Here is a 21,393-nt window from a genome sequence, read left to right on the forward strand (position 1 = left end):
AAACAAGCACCGAACCCCCCCCCCCTTCTCTCTCTCTCTCTCTCTCTCTCTCTCTCTCTCTCTCTCTCTCTCTCTCGCTCTGTTTCATGCTCTCTCCATCGTGCCTCTAGCAGCATGTAAACGGACCGAATTGCATTTAAAAAAAACCTCTTTTGTTTTAGTTTCCACTTCTCCGAGGTTTGTTTCAGAATGGCGCGAGCGGGTTGGGTTTAGACGTGTTTTTATTTGTTTATTTTTTGACATCTCAATTGAAGTTAGTTGAAGAGTCAGGAAACTGTATCAATATCGTTAAAAATGTTTTTAAAAATTAAATTAAAATGTATATATATTTTTATTATTATATCGCGATTCTCTGACGTCGCTCTGGTTCCTCAAGTGTGACGCAGTGTGTGTGTGTGTGTGTGTGTGTGTGTGAGACGTGCGGAGCGTGCGAGGGATGATTGACAGGCGAGGAGGAGGAGGGGTGGGGGGAGGGGTCGAATGACACGTGCAGATGTGCGTGCGTCTGTGCTACGTTTTCGTTTTCGCAGGGAAGAAAAGGGGCGAGAGACGTGTGTGTGTGTGTGTGTGTGGGGGGGGGGGGGTAGTGCTCATTAAAGCAGCGCACCTGTAGCCTATCAAAGAGGCTTTATCGAGGCAAAATCTGCTCAAGCACGCAGCGCGAGACGTGAGGCATGCTCAGTCTGACTCCTCCCCTCGGTACCGCCCCTCCTAACCAGAGGACGGTACCTATAGCCCAGGAATGCTCAAGGATGCGTTCAGGTGCATTTAGCCGAGAAGATAAGAGGCGCAAACAATCCGGTGCAAAGGAGACAGGAATACTATTTGTTGTCTCTATTGTCATTGTGGTATTATGTCACAGGATATTTTAACTTTACTATACTGCATCCTCAACAACAACACAACTTGTATAAACTACTTAAAATACTATTTTCATCACAAATGGAATGAGTCATAACATAATACAATTTGAATGCTATACTTATAAATGCGTTTCTTAATGTGTAACCACTATTCTGTGGATGTTAATTGTGTGTTTTGTGCATACTCCTAAATTATCTTGTGCAAAGGGAGGCTGATGTCAATGAGAATATGTTTTTTAATTCATTAGAATAATACATCAGATATTATAGCTGCAACTACTGATTATTTTCTTTATTAAGTTAAATGTATATTTTGTTCTCCTTTTAATACATTTAGCGTTTAGTCTCTATACAATATCACAAATACATAAATAGTACTTTTATACATGATATCTGCCAGTGTTTTCTTTTGTCGCACCAAACTCAAAAGTATTCAACGTACAACAATAAAAGAAACGAGAAAAGCAGAACATAGTTATATTTGTAAAGGTGGAAAAAGCTTGTGTTTTAAATTTGCATAATAAAAAACAAAATAAATAAAAGTAAAACATTTTTTTTGATTGACTGACTAAACAATTAATTGACAAATTACAATAAATTCACATAATAAATTACATAATTAATCAAATAATATAATGATATTTTTATTGACTGACTAAACAATTAATTGACAAATTACAATAAATTCATTAATAAGTACCCTGACCTATTGGACCTGTTAGGTCCAGTTAATAACAGTTTCCTCTCACATGACCAAACGTAGCTCATATTTGACATATTTAGTTCCAGGTACCCATTATATGAGTAATATGTGTGTGGTGTAACCGTAACGGTGTGTAAACCAGCAGAAAGGGCTTTCCCACACACACGATGACGACAGCGGCGCGGCGATGTGTGAGGATGTGATGCGAGTTTTGACGCAAAGCGGAATATTTCCGTACGATGCAACTTTTTGGAACATTTGCAGAAGCGAATGTGGAAATAATTCCAGTCAGTCCCAAAAAAAAAAAAAAAAAATACATCTTACAACACTGACCGCAGCAGACACCAAATGACATCCCATCCAGCCAGCCGTGATGTCCTAACCAATAACAAGGGAACACTGTTGCTTAAAAATGACGCCGAATGGAAAATTGTCTTCTGCTTGTTTTTTTGGATCGCTCCCAGAAAAGCATCAACTTTCCACTTTTCACGAGCATTAAAGTGCTCCACATTTCATTCAAATATACCCAGACTTTTTTTGTCTCTCGCGTGCTGCTTCTGCTGCCCTCATCAGGAGGCTCGTGAGGCCTCTGCGCTGCCGGGTCTCCATCTCTGGTGTTGAAACGATTCCTCCCATTAGAATGAGTGAACATGTTCTCCAACGCAGAGGACCATGATGAGAAAAACACACTCTCACCTATGAAACCCACCTCCTCTGCCTTTCGGACAGCCTTGGATGTGATCCATGAGCCTCCCAATATTACATTTTTCACTTTGTTTTTTCCAATTTGCGCTCACTGCACTATGCAGTATTGCTGGTTTTGGGGGGGATTTTGAGCAATAATATGAACAAATAAATAAATAAAATACTCTGGGCGTGACGGAGGTTGATCGGGATTATGATAACAGTTGATGGTCGGATGGAGATCCGCGTCTACCGTGTCTCCTCCCCGTGAAACCCCCCGCTCTTCATTCGCTTCTGAGAATGTGTGTTGTGTTTAAAGAAGTGGGAAATCGCGTAACCGTGTTGCGCAACGTTTTTTTTTCTCTCCGAGTAATCCTCAAACCTTACGCTCATGTTCTTTTCTCGTTTCACTTCCCTTTTAATTATTAAAAATACTTTAACAAATCTATACATGCCCTCCAGACCGACAGTCAAAAGCTCGTACTGTACCGTACCCCCCCCCCGCCCCACACACACACCCACTGTCTTACAGCAGCTCCGGGGTGCAGCTGCCCACCATGCCTGACATTCTGCCTCGGCTGGCCAAACCCCGGCGTACCACTGAAGTCCTTCCAGTTTCTAGCGAGGAATTCTCTCCCTGTCTGTGGGGGGGGGGGAGAGAAGTCCCCAATAACATGACTCCCCCACCCACCCCCACCCCCGGCTCTCCTCCGCCCCGCTCCACCGCACCTCGGCATCGAATCTCGGCAGCGCTCCTGGCGAACGCATCGGCGGGGCCGGCCTCTCGGCGCGGGGAGCTCCGACACGGCCGTCTGGAACTGGGGACGTGAAACTGAGTGGCTCCGACGGATCCTTGGATCCGATCCGCGCCGGGTTTCGTTCTGTTGCTCTTGGAGGCCGAGCTTCCCCCTGGCCGCGGGGAAGGGATGAGGCGCGGCGAGCCACAAGACATATGGCGGAGGGGGTGAAAAAGAAGAAAAAAAAACGTGTAAAAGGCCAAAGGTCACCAGGGGTCAGCCTAACCTCCTGGCCTCTGGTTGATTTTTTTTAATCCCACGGGGCGTTGTCGCCCCCGCTCAGAGCAAACAGAGGAGGGGTCAAAGGGCGTACTGTATCTGTTGCCGCTGTAGAAAAGGCTGCATGGAAACACGGTTTCCTGAGTTGGGGATAAGTGGACGCAGAGGGATCTGAAAACAAAGCCTCCACGACTGTCGCTCCGTTGAAGACGAGGAACTTAACCACGGCTGCGTTTCCCTCAAGCAGGTCGTCGATACCTAAGTAACGACTGGGCTTAGCAGAGATTTGTTCACCGACGAGGAGCCTTTGAAAAGCTGTCTCTCATGTCGCTTGTTACTCAAGCGTGACCTGAGGAGACCTGCTTTCATAGAAACTGCCTTCACACAAACATTTCAATAATTCAAAAACTCTTCATCCAAGCAACTTCTCTTCAGTTCCCGTATGAGCTGGATATCTTTTACATTATTAATATTGCTACTTAACAGCAGCAGGAGCACAGGTGTGATTTTAGTGAATGTTTTATGACGGCTTTGAAAGAAACTGGGAACATATGCCCGAAGGTCAAATATGGGGGAAGGTCAAACATTTGATGGTGTGGCGGTGCAGGGGAGGACGAGGAGGACCAACTGTCCTCCAGACAACTGCTGGCCTCGGCTATTTAGGGACGCCTCCTGACGGAGTGGCTGGCATCAGCTGCTGCTGACGCTGTTTGTCACAATCCGGGTTGATGCGACACACACACGCACACACACACCCCACACACACACACAGCTGTTGACCCATATCTGCTTTCATATAGCACTGCTGGGCCTTTCCAGACAGGTGCCCCCCCCCCATGGTGGACAGCCACGGCCTCCCAGCTGAGCCGGCTTGGCAGCTTCTTTTTTTTTGACATGCAACTTTTTTTGTTTATGTAGAGAGCAACAATAATTACCAATAATTACTGCCCTCATGGATTTGCATATTAGCAACACTCGTGCCGCATGATGGCTTTGTTCACTTGCATGCCGATGCCTCTTATGACTTGATATATATGACTTGATATATATATATATATACACTACCGCCCAAAAGTTTGGGGTCACTTAGAAATGTCTTTATTTTTCAAAGAAAAGCACTGTTTTTTTCAATAAAGATAACATTAATCAAAAATACACACTATACATTGTTAATGTGGTAAATGACTATTCTAGGTGGAAGTGTCTGGTTTCTAATGAAATGTCTCCATAGGTGTATAGAGGCCCATTTCCATCAACTATCACTCCAGTGTTCTAATGGTACATTGTGTTTGCTAATCGCCTTAGAAGACTAATGTCTGATTAGAAAACCCTTGTGCAATTATGTTAGCACAGCTGAAAACAGTTATGCTGGTGATATAAGCTATACAACTGGCCTTCCTTTGAGCGTGAAGTTTGAAGAACAAAATTAATACTTCAAATATTAATCATTATTTCTAACCTTGTCAATGTCTTGACTATATGTTCTATTCAATTTTCAATTCATTTGAAAAATAAAAGTGAGTTTTCATGGAAGACACAAAATTGTCTGGATGACCCCAAACTTTTGAACGGTCGTGTATATATATATATATATATATATATATATATATTAAAGGTCTGAGTTTCTATTGAAATATTATAATGTCACTTATTCTTCGACATACCATACTTTGTGGTTTTTATAAGAGGTTATACTACATGTAATGGTCATATGATGTGCATAAAAACAAGTGGATGGAAACACACTTCGGTATAAAGTGATGATAGCAACACAGAACGCACCAATTTTTCTCACCACCCATAATGATTAGGTGCTCAGAGTATTCTGAAAGATGAATTTGGCTACTCATTTATATATTTGGACATTATGGTGAACCAGCTGTAGTCCCAGCGTGGTCATTCTGACCTTAAAACGCTGGGGAGGTGAACATGTTACACATGGAACAGACACAGAGCAACATTAGTCCGGCATTCTACTTTTAGCTTTGCTTTGTTCTCCACATCTTGGTCTCCTCAGCGTCCAGATGCTCCTTCGTGTTCACCAGCTAGTCGTTAGCTTCGTGTGTGTGTGTGTGTGTGTGTGTGTGTGTGTGTGCGGTGGAGTGTCGGCCGGCTCGTGTACATCGTTGTTTTCTCTGAGCTTGTTCGCTGGAAGCAGCTGCGTCTGAAAACGACACCGCCGAGAGCAGCAGAGCAACGGCAAACAGTTCTGTTGACGGTCGGAAAACCCCAAACAAAGAGTTCAAACGCCAAACAGAAGGAAACCATCATTCTCTGTTGATTCAAGCTGTAATATAATTGTTTAAAATGCGTATTAACATTGAAGGGTATTAGTCTGTAACGTGAAAAGGCCGCTTATTCCTCCTTGACAGCGAACGCCTCGCGATGCAGGTCTTTGCTTTTCAAACCCAAACCACAATAAACCAACCCGATGGAGAGTCTCATTAAACTATTGGCCGGCAGCCTAAAACGCCAACGAAGTGTTAGGTTGAAATAGTTTATTTTGATAACATGCGCAGAGGTCTTGTGCTTTAAATTAATACATATAGAAAGATATTATAATAGGAAATATTAGGGAGAATATTGATATTGTTATTAATGTATTATGAAGCATAGGGGTAATGTTTACTCTATGCAAATGAAAATGACAAGAATTAATGTATGTTGCATGAGAGTGACGATGTTAGTATTATAGATTGACGAGGCCGGTTGAATTCCGTGAAGTGACTTACAATAATAGACGGGACTTTTATTGTGAAAGTGACTTTAATGCGGACAATAACAAGACGGGACTTTTATTGTGAAAATACTTGTTTAGCGACTTGACCGGAAGTGACGTTTCGACCCGGGGTTCAGTGACATTCGACCCCTCCATTGTTCGAGCGGGACTTTGAACCAATCACTCGGTGTTAAAGGCTGGACTCACCTTTGAGAGAGATGATTGGCTGATTCTGAGTCTAAGACTGTGGATTAGAGATAGCGCTCTTCTTCCACTGGGAGGAGCCCGATGAAGACCACGATCGTGAGGCCTTGAATGTTTGTTTTACACTTCCTGCTGTTAAATGTTGATAACTTAATTCACGCGCGTCCGGAAGCCTGTTTCCCATCATTTGCGAAGTGCCCAGTTTCAGAACAACCGTATAGAAGCTAGCTGAACACCACCTGCTAAGTCCAGAAAGATATCAGACATTTTAAAGGCTCAGGGAGATGGGGAACCAAACTGGGGATCTAACACGAGTGAAGATGGTGTTAAAACATAACCTCCCATTGTGTGTTCAACACTAACATGAATTATATTAGAACGGGCACTCGGTAGAGCGCATACCTTCGCATATCACAAGATTGTGCATTGAATTATGAACATTTTAGTTGCATGACAATTGGATAAAAATGGACCGTGCTATGATAAAAAGAAGATTTTGACCTTTTCATGACCTTGACCTTGACTTTTGAGCCGATCAATCCCAAAGTCTAATCAAATGGTCCCCGGATAATAACCAATCATCCCACCAAATTTCATGCGATTCGGTTTAATATTTTTTTAGTTATGCGAATTAATTAGGTAATTAACAAATGTGTTTCATTTAGAAATATGAAACACATGAATGCAAATCTTTCTAAAAATCAGAGTGATTGCATCTCAAAACAGCAAACAGGCAAAGAAGTGGTCGTATAAATAATACTAAACTTTATTCATAATAATGTACGCCACCTGTGAATAAGGTGTTTGCGGTCCACCCGCAACCATTGTTCATTTGAGGCTAAATGTTTCCAGCTCAACAAGATGCATATATTACTAATGCATCTTTATTCTAAATACAGCCACTTTTAAAAAGTCATGTTTTATCATTAACCACTTGATATTAACGACTTGACATCTTCACATCCCTTTTGCCGCCATCTGATCATTCGTTGTATACATTACTGATGTACTGCACATGTACACTACCGTTCAAAAGTTTGGGGTCACTTAGAAATGTCTTTATTTTTCAAAGAAAAGCACTGTTTTTTCAATAAAGATAACATTAATCAAAAATACACACGATACATTGTTAATGTGGTAAATGACTATTCTAGGTGGAAACGTCTGGTTTCTAATGAAATATCTCCATAGGTGTATAGAGGCCCATTTCCATCAACTATCACTCCAGTGTTCTAATGGTACATTGTGTTTGATAATCGCCTTAGAAGACTAATGTCTGATTAGAAAACCCTTGTGAAATTATGCTAGCACAGCTGAAAACAGTTATGCTGGTGATATAAGCTATACAACTGGCCTTCCTTTTAACTTGAAGTTTGTCGAACAAAATTAATACTTCAAATATTAATCATTATTTCTAACCTTGTCAATGTCTTGACTATATTTTCTATGGAATGTTCAATTCATTTGAGAAATAAAAGTGAGTTTTCATGGGAGACACGAAATTGTCTGGGTGACCCCAAACTTTTGAACGGTAGTGTATATATATATATATTTGTATTATTCTGTTTGTACTATTTTGTAACTGTTTGTTTCACGTCATGTTTTGCATGTTTTTTTATGTATTACACGTTATCCTTTTCGGTGGATTCTCAAGGTTTACATCCCCCAACTGATCCGAGTATTAGTGGAACATTAAAGATCAGCGTCTTTTCTTCTTTAAATTATATCTGTATAACATTACATCTTATACCTTTTGTTTTTTTATTACAGCCAATGCAAGGCAACATCTCGACCCCATAGGAAGGCTGACGCATTGGCGAATGCGTCAGCCAATGGGGAGCCAGTCCCTCCCCCCAAACATGAGGATATCTTAGCTTTGTGTCCGCTGGCTGTTTTCATAATCTAATGTGCAAGATGTAAAAGTACCATCTGTGTGATTCATTCATTTTCAGCAGCATAGAGCGAGACTCGGGGGGGCAGAATCAACGATGGCGATGGACAAAGCCGCGTGACCTCGCCGAGGCCCTCCTCTGCTCCTCTGCACAGGCTCTGGGACTTCCCTTCCTGGCGTCCCTGACAGTGCGCCCCTTATATTCTCCTTTTTAACTGCTTCCTCAGATACTCTGTTCGCTGGTGCTCGTGTACTCCGGAGATCAAACCCCCCGTTTGAAGTGCGAGTCTCCCTCTTCCTCTCTCTCTCCGTCTCCAAGATGAAAGAGGAGCGCGGGGTGGCACAGAGCGGCCTCTGCAGACGGAGGTATAGCCACGGGGTCTCTGTTTCTCTCTCCCGTCTCTCTCCATCTCCCTGCCAAAATCCCCGAGCAGTGATAGAAACCAGAGGAGGACCAAAGGCAGCGGAGCGCTGTGGCCCTCCGGCCCCCATGCCGTCTCTCTGGCTAATTGAAAATGGCTTCGCTCCCCCTCTTTGCTCTCTTCCCCTCACTTATGCTCCTGCTGTCCTCCTCTGGCCTCCCCCCCCTCCTGTCCACCCCTCCCTCCTCTCTCCTCCCTCCTCTCTCTCTCTGCGCTGGACCGTGCTGATCTTGGGACATCCCCAGTATATTTGTTGGCCTTCGAAAGGCAAACATAATTGAGTGGTAATACGAGACAGTATTCTCCTTTTTCCCTCTGCATGCCTCCCTCAATGGGTTATGGAATATGGAAGTTCAAAGTAGAGGCGGTGAACGTCTTATTTTTTTTCCCTCCCCTTGCTCTTCAACCCTTCGTGGCGATTGCAGTGTGAAAGGACTACAGATGAAAAATAGCCTCTTGGCTAACTCTGGCACATTTACTACAATGTTTTTATCAATGTGCACTGTCCCTTATTAAATAAACCATTAAAATAAATAAAAAATAAAGGAATTTTAGTGAAATAAGGAGATTTAAAAAAAAAATTTGGATGGAAACTCCGGCCCGTGGCTTACCTTGACCCGGCTCGGCTTCAGCTGGTCCCCCGAAAATCTATAAAACAGGTTTCACCCTCCGATGAAAGAAAAAGATGGAATAGATGAGCCGGTAATCAAAAGTATTCACAAGCCAAGAAAGCAGACAGGAGATTTTTAATTATTATTTACAGAAGAGCTACAGTGCAGAGGGTGTGCGTCAATGTCATTTGCAATAATAATTTCCATCCATCTGTACAACGCTCGGCCTTCCTTATTGCTCCGACAAGCAGACATGTTCCAGCTTGATCTTCCCACGCGGTAATAAATACAGTACAATAAGGCAATGTTTCTATTTCCAACTCTTATAAGAAAAGAAAAAATGTACAGGAGAGACTATAGTCACACAACTAGAGTGCCTTTAAAATATAACCACGTCATTCAATGTGAGATAAATAAGAGCTATTTTTTAAATTTTCAACCACGGCAAACATATGAAATATGTACTAGTAGTGCATCCGTCTCTTTGGGAGTGTGCGTGCCGTACTTATGGGAGGCCTGAGCTACATAGTTGAGTTATTTTCTATTTTCTACTTCACGCGTCCCGTCAGATACATAATAATAGGACTATATGAACAAGTGAGAGCATTGTCTTATAATTTCCGGATATTTCCAAACCTTTCACACAGAATTAGCGCGCCTGCCCCTGAAAGCTTCACCGTTTAAATTCTGCACATTTTCCAGTGTTTCTTTTCATTCGCGGCTCACAGTGAGTAATCTCCCCTTACCGGGAATTCAGCACTTAATTAGCTCAGTGGAGGAAAAAAAACAAATAATCAGAGCTTTAATGGGGCGAATTTATTTCAAATTGCACACAGCAACGTGAGCAACGTGATCCCCCCTCAGAAGAGGGTAATAGAGGATATTAAGCAGGGTGGAGAGAGAGAGAGAGAAGTGGGGCCTTAACTTAACGCAGCACCGGCAACTGTCATGGCGGTTTGGGTATAAATCTGTAAATCAGCCCCCAGACACATTTCTTTGGATCCCATTTCTCTTCCTCCGGCCTCCCGATCCCCCGACGCCTGGCGAAGCCAGCAGATGATCGGACCCTTCCCTCCTCGCGTTATGCGATCACTACAAAGTGCAGTTCGGTCCTGATGGATATGTGGCTGTGGAAATAACCCCGTTGTGTTCTGGGCGTGCCGACGGTGCCAAGATAATCAGAAGGATCGGAGGAATGGACTCGCCGTCTTTTGGGGGGAACCGGGGGGGCGCTTTGATTGCATTACGACTTCATTACCGCGTTAGCTAAGCTTTGGGATAATATTTGGAGGAGAGGAATGCAGCTCGGTGACGGATCAACATCATCTGACTGAGAGGGATTATGAGGAATAAATGAGCGTAGCCTGTTGCTGCTTGAATGAGAGGATGCTGCAAAAAAGACCCAAAAAGATCATCAGATGAAAAAGAAAGGGGGTCTCACTGCTCCTCTTGGCCTCACGTCCAATAGCAATGCAGCGCCGAGCGGTCAATTGCAACTTGTTCTCTTCTCAGTGGTCAAAAATGTTGGATTGCAAATGGAACAGAGGGTTTTGGATACAATATTTTTTTTTTGTGGGGGGGGGGGGGGGGGGCTATGCTGGTCCTTTCGTTCTCCTTCGGTGACGGACGACGCCCCCGTCCCAGTTCTGCCGCCCTCAGAGCTCGTCGTCCACGCTGGCCCCCTTGCGGTTCTGGATGGTCACCCTGCGGACGGAGGGCGCGGACGTCAGCCTGGGCTTGGGCGGGAACTGCTCCACCAGGATCCGCAGAATCGAGTTCATGCTCCGGTCCATCTGGTGGACCTGGATGCAACGCCACCACGACGAAGAAGAAGAAAAAACAAACAAACACACAAACGGGTTTTAGCGAGCCGGAAAAAAACCTCCGGGATAAACATTCTGCGCACTTCCTCTTTAAGACGGTCGCGATGGCGATGACGGGGCAGCCAGCCAGTCGCCGTCTACCTGCTGGAGCCACTCAGTGAAAGAGCTGTTGAGCCATATGATCCTCGTGTAGGCGGACACACACACACACACACACACACACGCTTTCCCAACTGTAAACACAGGTGTGTCACCCAACAGAGACGTCGCTGACAGCAGCCGGCCTCGCATGGTGCAACACAGACCACTGGCCCCGCCTGAGGGATGGAGGTAAACAGATAGCAGACTGCCGGGGGACATTTTAAATGCAGCGAGGGCACACGTACACACACACACACACACGTACACACACACACACGCACACGTACACACCGTGGACATCCTCGCGGCCACAACGTCGGCGCACAGACTGACTGCTTTTTCAACATCAAAGGCGATTCGTCTACATCTTCACAGTCTGGGTACATGTCGGGTTTTACCGCTCCACTTAAAAAAAAAAGTGTTCCCTCCTGAAGTACTTAGACACACACACACACACACACACATCAATATCCTCCGATGGCTCCAGTGGACGCAAGAAGCCAGGGCAAGTGATAAAGACGGTGCTTTGTAAATCAAGGAGTAAACAGAGCGCACATCAAAGAGCCATGACATCTCACGCACCGGGGGGGGGGATTCAGACTCCCGTCTCCAAAACGAGACGGCGATAGCGAACAACTGCGGCCCGAGCCGCGGTCACTCTGGCGCGGGGCTCAGTTTTGAGATAGTTAACATCAATGGCGTTTCCCCCGTAGACTTAAGGGTCTGCCCCCCCCCCACCCCCCCCCCTCCTCTCTCTCTCCTCATCTTTTAGTGCGTGTGCCTGATGGACCGGACACTTTTACGGTGGAGCGAGACGTTTAGCCGCTTTTTTATTGTCGTTGAAATACGAGCCGCGGCAGCGCGGCGGAGTGCGAATCTTGAATATTTCGCGGCGTGTCTCTCGGGGGGAAAATAATTAAAATCACGCCGGTGATCAACCGGTGGGATCCCAGACCAATAAATGCATTCAAGACTGACTCCAACATGTATGTTTTCTAGAGTCGTGATCTCAAGGTCACGCGTAAGGTCAAGTACGCCGACTTCTTGATCGCCTCGACTTCTACTTTCACTGTAAACTCGGCCACGACTGAAGTATTTGAATCGGAAATATACACGGCACGGCATTCGGACACTTCCTGCCGTCCCTCCATCCCCAGTGCTTTCCTCTGCGATTGTACCGTGACCTAAATAGTTGCGCTAAGTAGACGAAGCACGCGCTGGGCCCCCGGATAAAGCTGAGGGAATAATAGGCTATCATAAACATGTTGGGGAGTAATCTACAGACTTATCGACATTCTCTTTGGAGCTTAAAACGGATCAGGAATTCCTCCTGCAGTGTTTTCACGAAAGCAGCGGCCCCCGGGGGCCCCGCACGAGAGACGAGAGAAACATCACGGGACAGGTGCGACCTCTAAAAACTAAATATGAGCATATGTGCACGTGAGTACGGACGTCTCACCGGCGGTTGTGAACCGGTGTGTTGAAAGACAACATTTTCCTTGTGTGTGTGTGTGTGTGTGTTTCCATGTTTGGGCGTCGGCGAAAAAAAGAGACGACGTGTGTTACGAACAGCAGGTGAGAGCGGGGGGGGGGGTGGGGGGGGGATAGGAACATGAGTTCTGAGATTGTGATGATGGATTATTCGCGAAGGCCGCAGTTTGTTCCGTCCGTTATGCAAATAGCGGCGCATCGTAAATATTTATGACGGCCCGCTTGTAACCCGGCACCTCGATAAGTCGGGAAAAAAACTGATATGAAATGGAAATGAGCCTCTAGTGCGAGCGAACGCTGCTATTTTATTTCTTTATTTAAATATGGTTTGTGCTGTTATTTACACGAGGCTCTCTTAATTTTGTTTTGTATTTTACTTTGTATACTTCTATATCTTTCATCCCTGTTTTTTATATTTGTGTTTTGTTTTTGTTTTTATTCTTGTGTGTTTGGTTTATTGGTGCTGCTACTTGTAACGACAAATTTCCCCTTGGGGATTAATAAAGTATATATCTATCTATCTATCTATCTAATTGGGCTTTACTGAAGGGGGATTGTACTGGGGAGGGTGTTTTTTCTCCTCCCGTTCACCCTCAGTGGGAGTTGGATGTCACCGGCGCCGCGTCACATAAACGCATGTGATGCCGTGACAGGTGACGCTCCAGCTGTCCCCCGACCCCGCCCTCTGACCACAGACGACACATGGGACGGTCCGAGGCGGGGCCGACTCAGCCACCGGCACCAAATGTAGACGCTACGTATCCGGGAGTTAAAAGTCACTTTGTGTGAGAGATATCTTTAAAAAAAATTCTAATTTCTGAAATGAATAAATAAAATATTAATTAACCCCGACACAAAAAAAACTGGCATACAACTTTTTGTTTAGTAAAGATGAGAAAAGTCTTTCTTGGACTCGCTGTCAAAAAAAAATAAAAAATATATATTACATATTAGATTAGATAAAATAATCCTTTAATAGTCCCATGGTGGGGAAATTGCTGGATTGCAGCAGCGGGTGCATATAAAAATAAAATGCAAAATACAATAACAATATGAAATATTCTTTATTTATTATGTATTAATAATATTATACAGAGGAATACTATATATATATATATATATATAAATAAATCGTAAATTAGATATGGTAAATATAAACTGTATATATATATATATATATATATATATTTATATCCACAGTATTATATTTACCATATTTAATTCATTTTAAGTCAACAGAGTTAGCTTTATTACTTCTTTATTTCTCCTCTATATATATAAAAAGAACATAAATATATATATAGGTAGTGCTATAGGGCGGCAACTGATGATTTTATGTGATTTATCGATATATATTATTATTTTAATCCATCTGCTGCTCAATCTATGAATTAGTAAAGAAAAGGACACGTAGTCAGCGGTGGGGAGGACACGGGACTCCCGTTCACACAGGAACACCCTTCCTGACCAACTTCCTGCCCTCCACCGGTTTGTTTGTTATGTGGTGCGCGCCAACACACACACACACACACACACACACAAACGCAAGTACACAAGAAACAAAACGCACACACACAGTACACAGAGTTCTTTGTGCCAGCCTGCCTGTCACCTAGCGAAGAAAACAAACAAACAAGCTGCGTAATGGGGCCACGCGTACTTGTCGGGACATTAACCGCGGCCCCAGAGCGATAGGAGAGAAGTGACATGGTGGAAAACTCATAAAGAGCTTGAAGTGAGTCAACGGAGGAGTAAAAAAAAAAAGTCATTATGAGCCCAAATGTTACAAATGTAAAAGACAGTTTGTCCTGCAAAGTACACACACTGTTTCCAGTCACGCTCAGAGTACAACACGTGCACTTTGTAGACAAGTGTAGGCAAATTAACTGGATAAGATAAGATGACAAAAATGGCCTGATTATCTTTATTATCCCCGGACTTTTTTCTTCTCCCGAGACACTAAAGCACAAAGGGCCATAAAAGCATCAGGTATGTAAACAAGAACAGACGTCTGCACACGTCACTCACAAGTTCACCGGAACGCCTCAATGTGGCGTGTTGGTGTCTTGGTTTTCGGACACTTCCCTTATAGTGTCCAGGAAGCAGCAGATAGAAGTGGTATTGAAAGTTATTAGTTATCTATGTTATATTCTAAATATACACTCAATATATAGAGAGAACATGTTTTCTGTTGAGACTTTTGTAGACATTAAAAAGGAAGTCAAAGGTTAAAGAGGTCATAGATAATAAAGAGAATAACTGAAAAGAGAAGAGGAGAGAAGAGAAGGAGAGAGGAGAAGTAAAGAGGAGAAAGGAGAAGTAAAGAGGAGAGGTAAAGAGGAGAGAGGAGAAGTAAAGAGGAGAAAGGAGAAGTAAAGAGGAGAGGTAAAGAGGAGAGAGGAGAGGTAAAGAGGAGAGAGAAGAAGTAAAGAGGAGAGAGAAGAAGTAAAGAGGAGAGGAGAAGTAAAGAGGAGAGATGAGAGGTAAAGAGAACGGAGAAGTAAAGAGGAGAGGTAAAGAGGAGAGAGGAGAGGTAAAGAGGAGAGAGGAGAAGTAAAGAGGAGAGAGAAGAAGTAAAGAGGAGAGAGAAGAAGTAAAGAGGAGACAGGAGAAGTAAAGAGGAGAGAGGAGAGGTACAGAGGAGAAAGGAGAAGTAAAGAGGAGACAGGAAAAGTAAAGAAGAGACAGGAGAAGTAAAGAGGAGACAAGAGAAGTAAAGAGGAGAGAGAAGAAGTAAAGAGGAGACAGGAAAAGTAAAGAGGAGAGAGGAGAAGTAAAGAGGAGATAGGAAAAGTAAAGAGAAGACAAGAGAAGTAAAGAGGAGAGAGAAGAAGTAAAGAGGAGACAGGAAAAGTAAAGAAGAGACAGGAGAAGTAAAGAGGAGACAGGAGGACTAAAGAGGAGAGGTAAAGAGGAGAGAGGAGAAGTAAAGAGGAGAGAGGAGAGGTAAATAGGAGACAAGAGAAGTAAAGAGGAGACAGGAAAAGTAAAGAGGAGAGAGGAGAAGTAAAGAGGAGACAGGAGAGGTAAAGAGGAGACAGGAGGACTAAAGAGGAGAGAGGAGAGGTAAAGAGGAGAGAGGAGAAGTAAAGAGGAGAGAGGAGAGGTAAATAGGAGACAAGAGAAGTAAAGAGAAGACAAGAGAAGTAAAGAGGAGAGAGGAGAGGTAAAGAGGAGACAGGAGAAGTAAAGAGGAGAGAGGAGAGGTAAAGAGGAGAGAGGAGAGGTAAAGAGGAGAGAGGAGAAGTAAAGAGGAGAGAGGAGAGGTAGAGAGGAGAGGTAAAGAGGAGAGAGGAGAAGTAAAGAGGAGAGAGGAGAGGTAAAGAGGAGGTAGGAGGAGAGGTAAAGAGGAGAGAGGAGAGGTAAAGAGGAGGTAGGAGGAGAGGTAAAGAGGAGAGAGGAGAGGTAAAGAGGAGAGAGGAGAAGTAAAGAGGAGAGAGGAGAGGTAGAGAGGAGAGGAGAAGTAAGAGACAAGAGAAGTAAAGGAGGAGGAGAGTAAAGAGGAGGTAGGAGGAGGTAAAGAGAGGAGGAGAGGTAAAGAGGAGGTAGGAGGAGAGGAGGGAGAGGAGAGAGGAGAAGTAAAGAGAAGACAAGAGAAGTAAAGAGGAGAGAGGAGTAGTAAAGAGGAGGTAGGAGGAGAGGTAAAGAGGAGGTAGGAGGAGAGGTAAAGAGGAGAGAGGAGAAGTAAAGAGAAGACAAGAGAAGTAAAGAGGAGAGAGGAGTAGTAAATAGGAGGTAGGAGGAGAGGCCTCTGAACTCTGGTTCTCCCGGTAGAGATTCACACTGCCATCTGTTGGAGGCTTGTGAAGCTCTGGAGAAAAGAAAAAAAAATCAGCTGTCACTGCATCCTCCGTCACGGCGACCCCCCCGAGAGGCAGAGAGAGAGAGAGAGCGAGCGACGAGACCCCGGACGAGGCCGACTCGAGGCGCAATGACCGCTAACGAGTCATCGTGAAGGGGTGTGGCTTATTCATCAGGGGGAAAGCAGGCCGAGCGCAGGCTCCCCTCCATCCGAGGGGTCAACACCAACACACACACATCCCGTCTCTGCCCTCTCTCTCTCTCTTCTCCGTCGGCCGCCCCGGAGGAGGACTAAAGAGCCGGAGAGGAAGCGAGGAGGAGGAGGAGGAGGAGCGAGTCGAGGGAAAACACCAGACGGAGGAGACGGAGGTGCAGCGCTGCCAAAAAGGGACTACCAGCTCCAGGAATGTCGTGGCATCTGTGTGAGACCATTCAACAACAAAACAACGAGATTCCTGTCTTTGAAACGCTCTCACAATGGAGACGTGGCAGGCTGAGGGGGAGGAGCCATAAGGCAGGGAGGAAGACAATTACGCAGGTGGACACGTGGCGTGTTTTTTTCCCACCGCCCGTGAACCTCAAAGGGTCAACGAGGTCAACGAGACACTTTTCTCATCGTCGAGGCGGAGTGGCCTTACGCGATGAGTCGTGATGGGAGGGGATCCATTCAATCCAACGTGGGCGGGCCTTATGGGCGTGTATAAAACAGAACACATCATGTGCTTCACGTTCATAGTGCAGTGGCCATTTGTCTTTAGAATTCAAATAAAACTATAAATCAAATTGCTACTGACACACCGTGGGGGTTTTGAGTTGACGCAGCCAAAAAGAAAGTAATGTCCATTTCCGTATGTTATTATTCTGATAATTAATTTCCAAAACAAACAAAAAGAACAAACAAAATGCTGACGCTTCCTCTCTGTGCTGGTAAAAAACCATCGGCCACCCTGGTGCATGCTGGTCCTGTGCCTAGCCACACCTACATATAACCACAGTGAACCTAAAACTAAATATATTTAAACAACACTCATAATGTATTAAACTAAACTACAACTATTATAAGAAACAACTCTCACATATCAAAATATAACCTAAATTAATAATTAATATACACTTTTAAATAAGCAATACATAATCGATATTACTTTACAATAAAACTAAATACAACTGTCAAAATAAATAGCTCCAACACATACTTCAGTTTACATTGTTTTTCCATGTGAACTCACACGATTTGCTCAAGAACAATGCAAAACTCCTTCAGGTAAAGTACGTTGTGTGCAATAGTGGAAACAAAAGTATTTTTCTTATTTGTTTTAATATATATACTTTATTGATAATGCACAATATGGTATACAGTGATCAAAGAACAAGTATTTCTTTTAATTTTGTGTGTGTATGTTTCAATCAGATTACAATTGGAAAGAAGAAAAATAAATAACTAAAAAGAACAAAGGCAAAACAAAAATAACAAATTATAACAATGAATAATGAAACAACTCTCACAAAAGTCTAAATATGTCCATGTGGAAATTTCTTGAAAAACTAATTAATTTAGTACTATTTAGTGTCGAAGCACGAGGCCTAGCAAACCATTTCCTCCCATTAAAAAAACATTTGCAAAATCTTTAAAAAATAAATAAAAATGTGGCATTGTTTTGTTTTCTTCTTCTGTGCGTTTTTCTTCACCAAATGTAAACCACTGACGTAGCGTAGATCTATGAGCTGGGATGTTGTGGACTGCTACAAACATTTCTTCTTCTTCAGGTTTCTGTATTTTTCCTGTAAGTAAGTATTTACACTTGTGCGTTCCTTGATGCTTTTCCTTACAGTTTTAATTGATTTTTCCGGGTATTAATTCCCTTCTTTCTTTGTCATACCCATGACAATCCAATAGTACACGTTTGATAGTCAAGAGTAACTTATTACAGTGTATTAGTGGTCTAATGAGCTGCTTCTCCTATTGGTTTAATCCTGTTTGGTGTGAATGATACAAACTAAAAGAATATCTGCTTTAAAAAAAAAAAAATCCTAGTGGTAAAAAAATCAATTGGGTACCTGTAAAAGAAGATTAAATTAAACTTAGGCCGTAAAGCTATAATAAAAAAAAAATGTAAAAAATTCTACAATAAAGTCACGAAGAGAACATGATTGAAGGCTCACGCATAATATATAGATATAACAAAACATGAAACCATCACAGATATCTATAAGATGTGAGATCCCACTGTGTCACCCTGTTACGCTGCAACACGTCTCACCTTTATTGATTCACTCTCACCAATTCTATTAACCTGTTTCCAGCCACAGGCGGCATTGGAGTTCAGTGGGAACCAAACTGGTACCGGGCCACGGCCAGAAGCAGAGCGTGTATCAGACCCGTGATTACGAAAGATGTCAACTTTTTAATTAAGGTGATCCCAAAGTCAAAGTTTAAAGTTTGTTCTGCTGCCCCAAAGTGACCGGAACATGAATAAAGGGGCGTTCCATTCGAAACTCGGATGTCGGCCGGCTCTCCATTCCTGTTTGTCCGGGAGACAGCCGGCGGGTCAAAGGTGCTGCTGCGCTACACCGACTGGACGCCGCCAATCGCAAGCAAAATGTGGGCATCGTGTGGAAATGATTATCACAAAACATTGCGTTTGTGTGTGAACATCCAGTAAAACAGGTCGAGAGAGAGAGAGAGAGAGAGTTGTTTCTAGTTCCCATAAAAGAATAATTCATAAGCAACAGAAGCAGCATACGGTCAGATCAGGTGAACCTCTCTGCCTGTCCTCAGATCTCCGCTCACACAGACTGGCTGCCTGCTCTTTGGGTTTCACCTACGCACACACACACACACACACATACACACACACACACACTCGAGCGCGATCCAGCATGTCGCTCGCAACACAATGGTCAATGCAGGAAAAGCAACAGAGGGTGTACACACGGGCCTCGCTGGTGGGCCAATAACAAGCTAGTATTACACAGAGGTCATCATTATCGGCACAGTGACATGGGGGGGGGGGCATGAATGGAGAATAGAGATCAGGGATGGGGGGATGGGGGGGAATGGAGAGGCCAGATGAGAGAAAGTATTTTCAATAACATTATTACCAAAAAAAAGCCTGAATAAAAAGGAAAATAAATACATTTGAATGGAGAAAAAGAAGAGAAGAAAAGGACACTGCTGGCTTTTCTCTCTCCAGGAGTGTGTGTGTGTGTGTGTGTGTCGAGGGGATAGGGGGGGGGGGGTAACACACACACATACGCATATCCACAAAAGTGCTGATGTTGTCGAAAGAAGAAGAAGAAAAAGAAGGTTTTATAAAAACACGACTGAGTGACAGCAGCCAGCGAGCTAAAGCTCGTTAAACACTCATAAACTCCGAGCCCGGGTTGACGTCCAGAAAGAGAGAGAGCAGGACACTCGGGGGGGGCACGGCACCTTCACTTTACTCCGAGGGGAGTTTGTGAAATTAGGCTAAAATGTTTTGGAGTTTGTCGAGCCAGCTGGCCGCGACGTTGTTTTTTTGAGGCGGGCGTCATGCGAGGCCGACCGTCTCTCCTTCACCCACACGCGTTCCGTGAATCCATCGCCGCGCTCGTCTTTGCGTCTGACTTTGTGATTGATAAAACACGGCAGCTGTTCTCTTTACTTTCTGTTGAACTGTCAGCAGCCGTCTGATGAATGGGAGGAAAGGGAGAGGCGGTTACGGTGAGTCACGCCGCTGCCCGCTTAGCTCTGGGCGAAGCCCAAATGAAGGTCCTGGACCGGTGATTTGTTCCATTTAGGACGGCCGCACGTTCTTATTCTTCCGGGGGAATATGCCAGCGTATCAATTACGACGGTTCACAATTCATCCCAGAAATGCTTCCGGTTATTACTTTCTCATTTCAGAGAGTTTTCACGGAGCTTTTGGGAAAGGATCTCGGTAACGAGCGACATCTGTGACTCTGGTGCCTGAGGTCTCATCAATTAGGAACGGAACATTAACTAACAGACCATCTGTTATGCAGAGGAGGTGGAGATAGAAAAAAAGACTTTCTAAAAATTAAATATGTAGATATGTATATATATATATATATATATATATATATATATTAAGAGAGATATACAGAAGGAAACCACAGAGAAAACAAGAAAGAGAAATACAAACAGGAGTTTTATGACAAACATGTGTAGGCCAGGATAAGAGAGGGATGGGAGGATGGATGGATGGTTGGATGGGTGGATGCGTGGATGGATGAATGGGTGGATAGATGGGTAGGTGGATGGATGGATGGGTGGATGGTTAGATGGGTGGATGGGTGGGTGGATGGATGGGTGGATGGACGGGTGGATGGATGGGTGGATGGTTGGATGGATAGATGGATGGTTGGATGGACAGGTGCATGGATGGGTGGATGCATGGATAGGTGGATGAATGGATGGGTGGATGGGTAGATGGATGGGTGGATGGGTAGATGGATGGATGGGTGGGTGGATGGGTGGATGGGGAGATGGATGGATGGGTGGGTGGGTGGATGGGTAGATGGATGGATTGATGGGTGGATGGAGGACATTCAGACCAACTCCAACAGGCTCTGATGACATTTATGAACAGTTCGTTGGTTTCTGCCCTGTGAGTCCATTGGCTCCTCCTCTGGGCTCTTCCAGGTAGGGGGCGGAGCTTGTGTTCACTTTCTCGGCCTGAACCATGATTAGGAAACGTGATAGCATCTCATTATAGATGTGTTTATGTCACCGAGTGCGGCTTTCATGACAGAGTGTGGGCAGTGCGTTTCGGGTTATGTGTGTGTGTGTGTGTGTGTGTTTGATGCGAGGCGGCATCAATTCAAAAAGGTTAACAGGAATTATTCGTCCTCAGTTTGTGTGTAATTCAGAGTGTGTGTGTGCAGTGCGTCTGCCTTTGTGCGTTTGAGTTCAGGCTTCCTGCTGTGGTCCTGATGTCACATTCCTAACTTAACTAAAGAGGAGCACAACCTTGACCTGGACATATTCCTCCTCTTTGGTTTCTAAAGGACTTTGAAAACTC

At 44.1% G+C, this 21,393-nt stretch overlaps 1 protein-coding gene across 1 annotated transcript in view; it reads right to left on the reverse strand.

The window, feature by feature from the left end:
• Positions 1-9,230: 9,230 nt before the first annotated feature.
• kcnq1.2 (potassium voltage-gated channel, KQT-like subfamily, member 1.2) overlaps positions 9,231-21,393 on the reverse strand; it is a 216,867-nt gene continuing 204,704 nt past the window's right edge. Inside the window, exon 18 of the mRNA XM_056416501.1 lies at positions 9,231-10,915. Coding sequence (XP_056272476.1) covers positions 10,769-10,915 — 147 coding nt within the window. The 3' untranslated portion in view covers positions 9,231-10,768. The remainder of the gene's footprint in view (positions 10,916-21,393) is intronic.

The sequence above is a fragment of the Pseudoliparis swirei genome, chromosome 6 (assembly GCF_029220125.1).
Source record: "Pseudoliparis swirei isolate HS2019 ecotype Mariana Trench chromosome 6, NWPU_hadal_v1, whole genome shotgun sequence".
Lineage (NCBI taxonomy): Eukaryota > Metazoa > Chordata > Actinopteri > Perciformes > Liparidae > Pseudoliparis > Pseudoliparis swirei.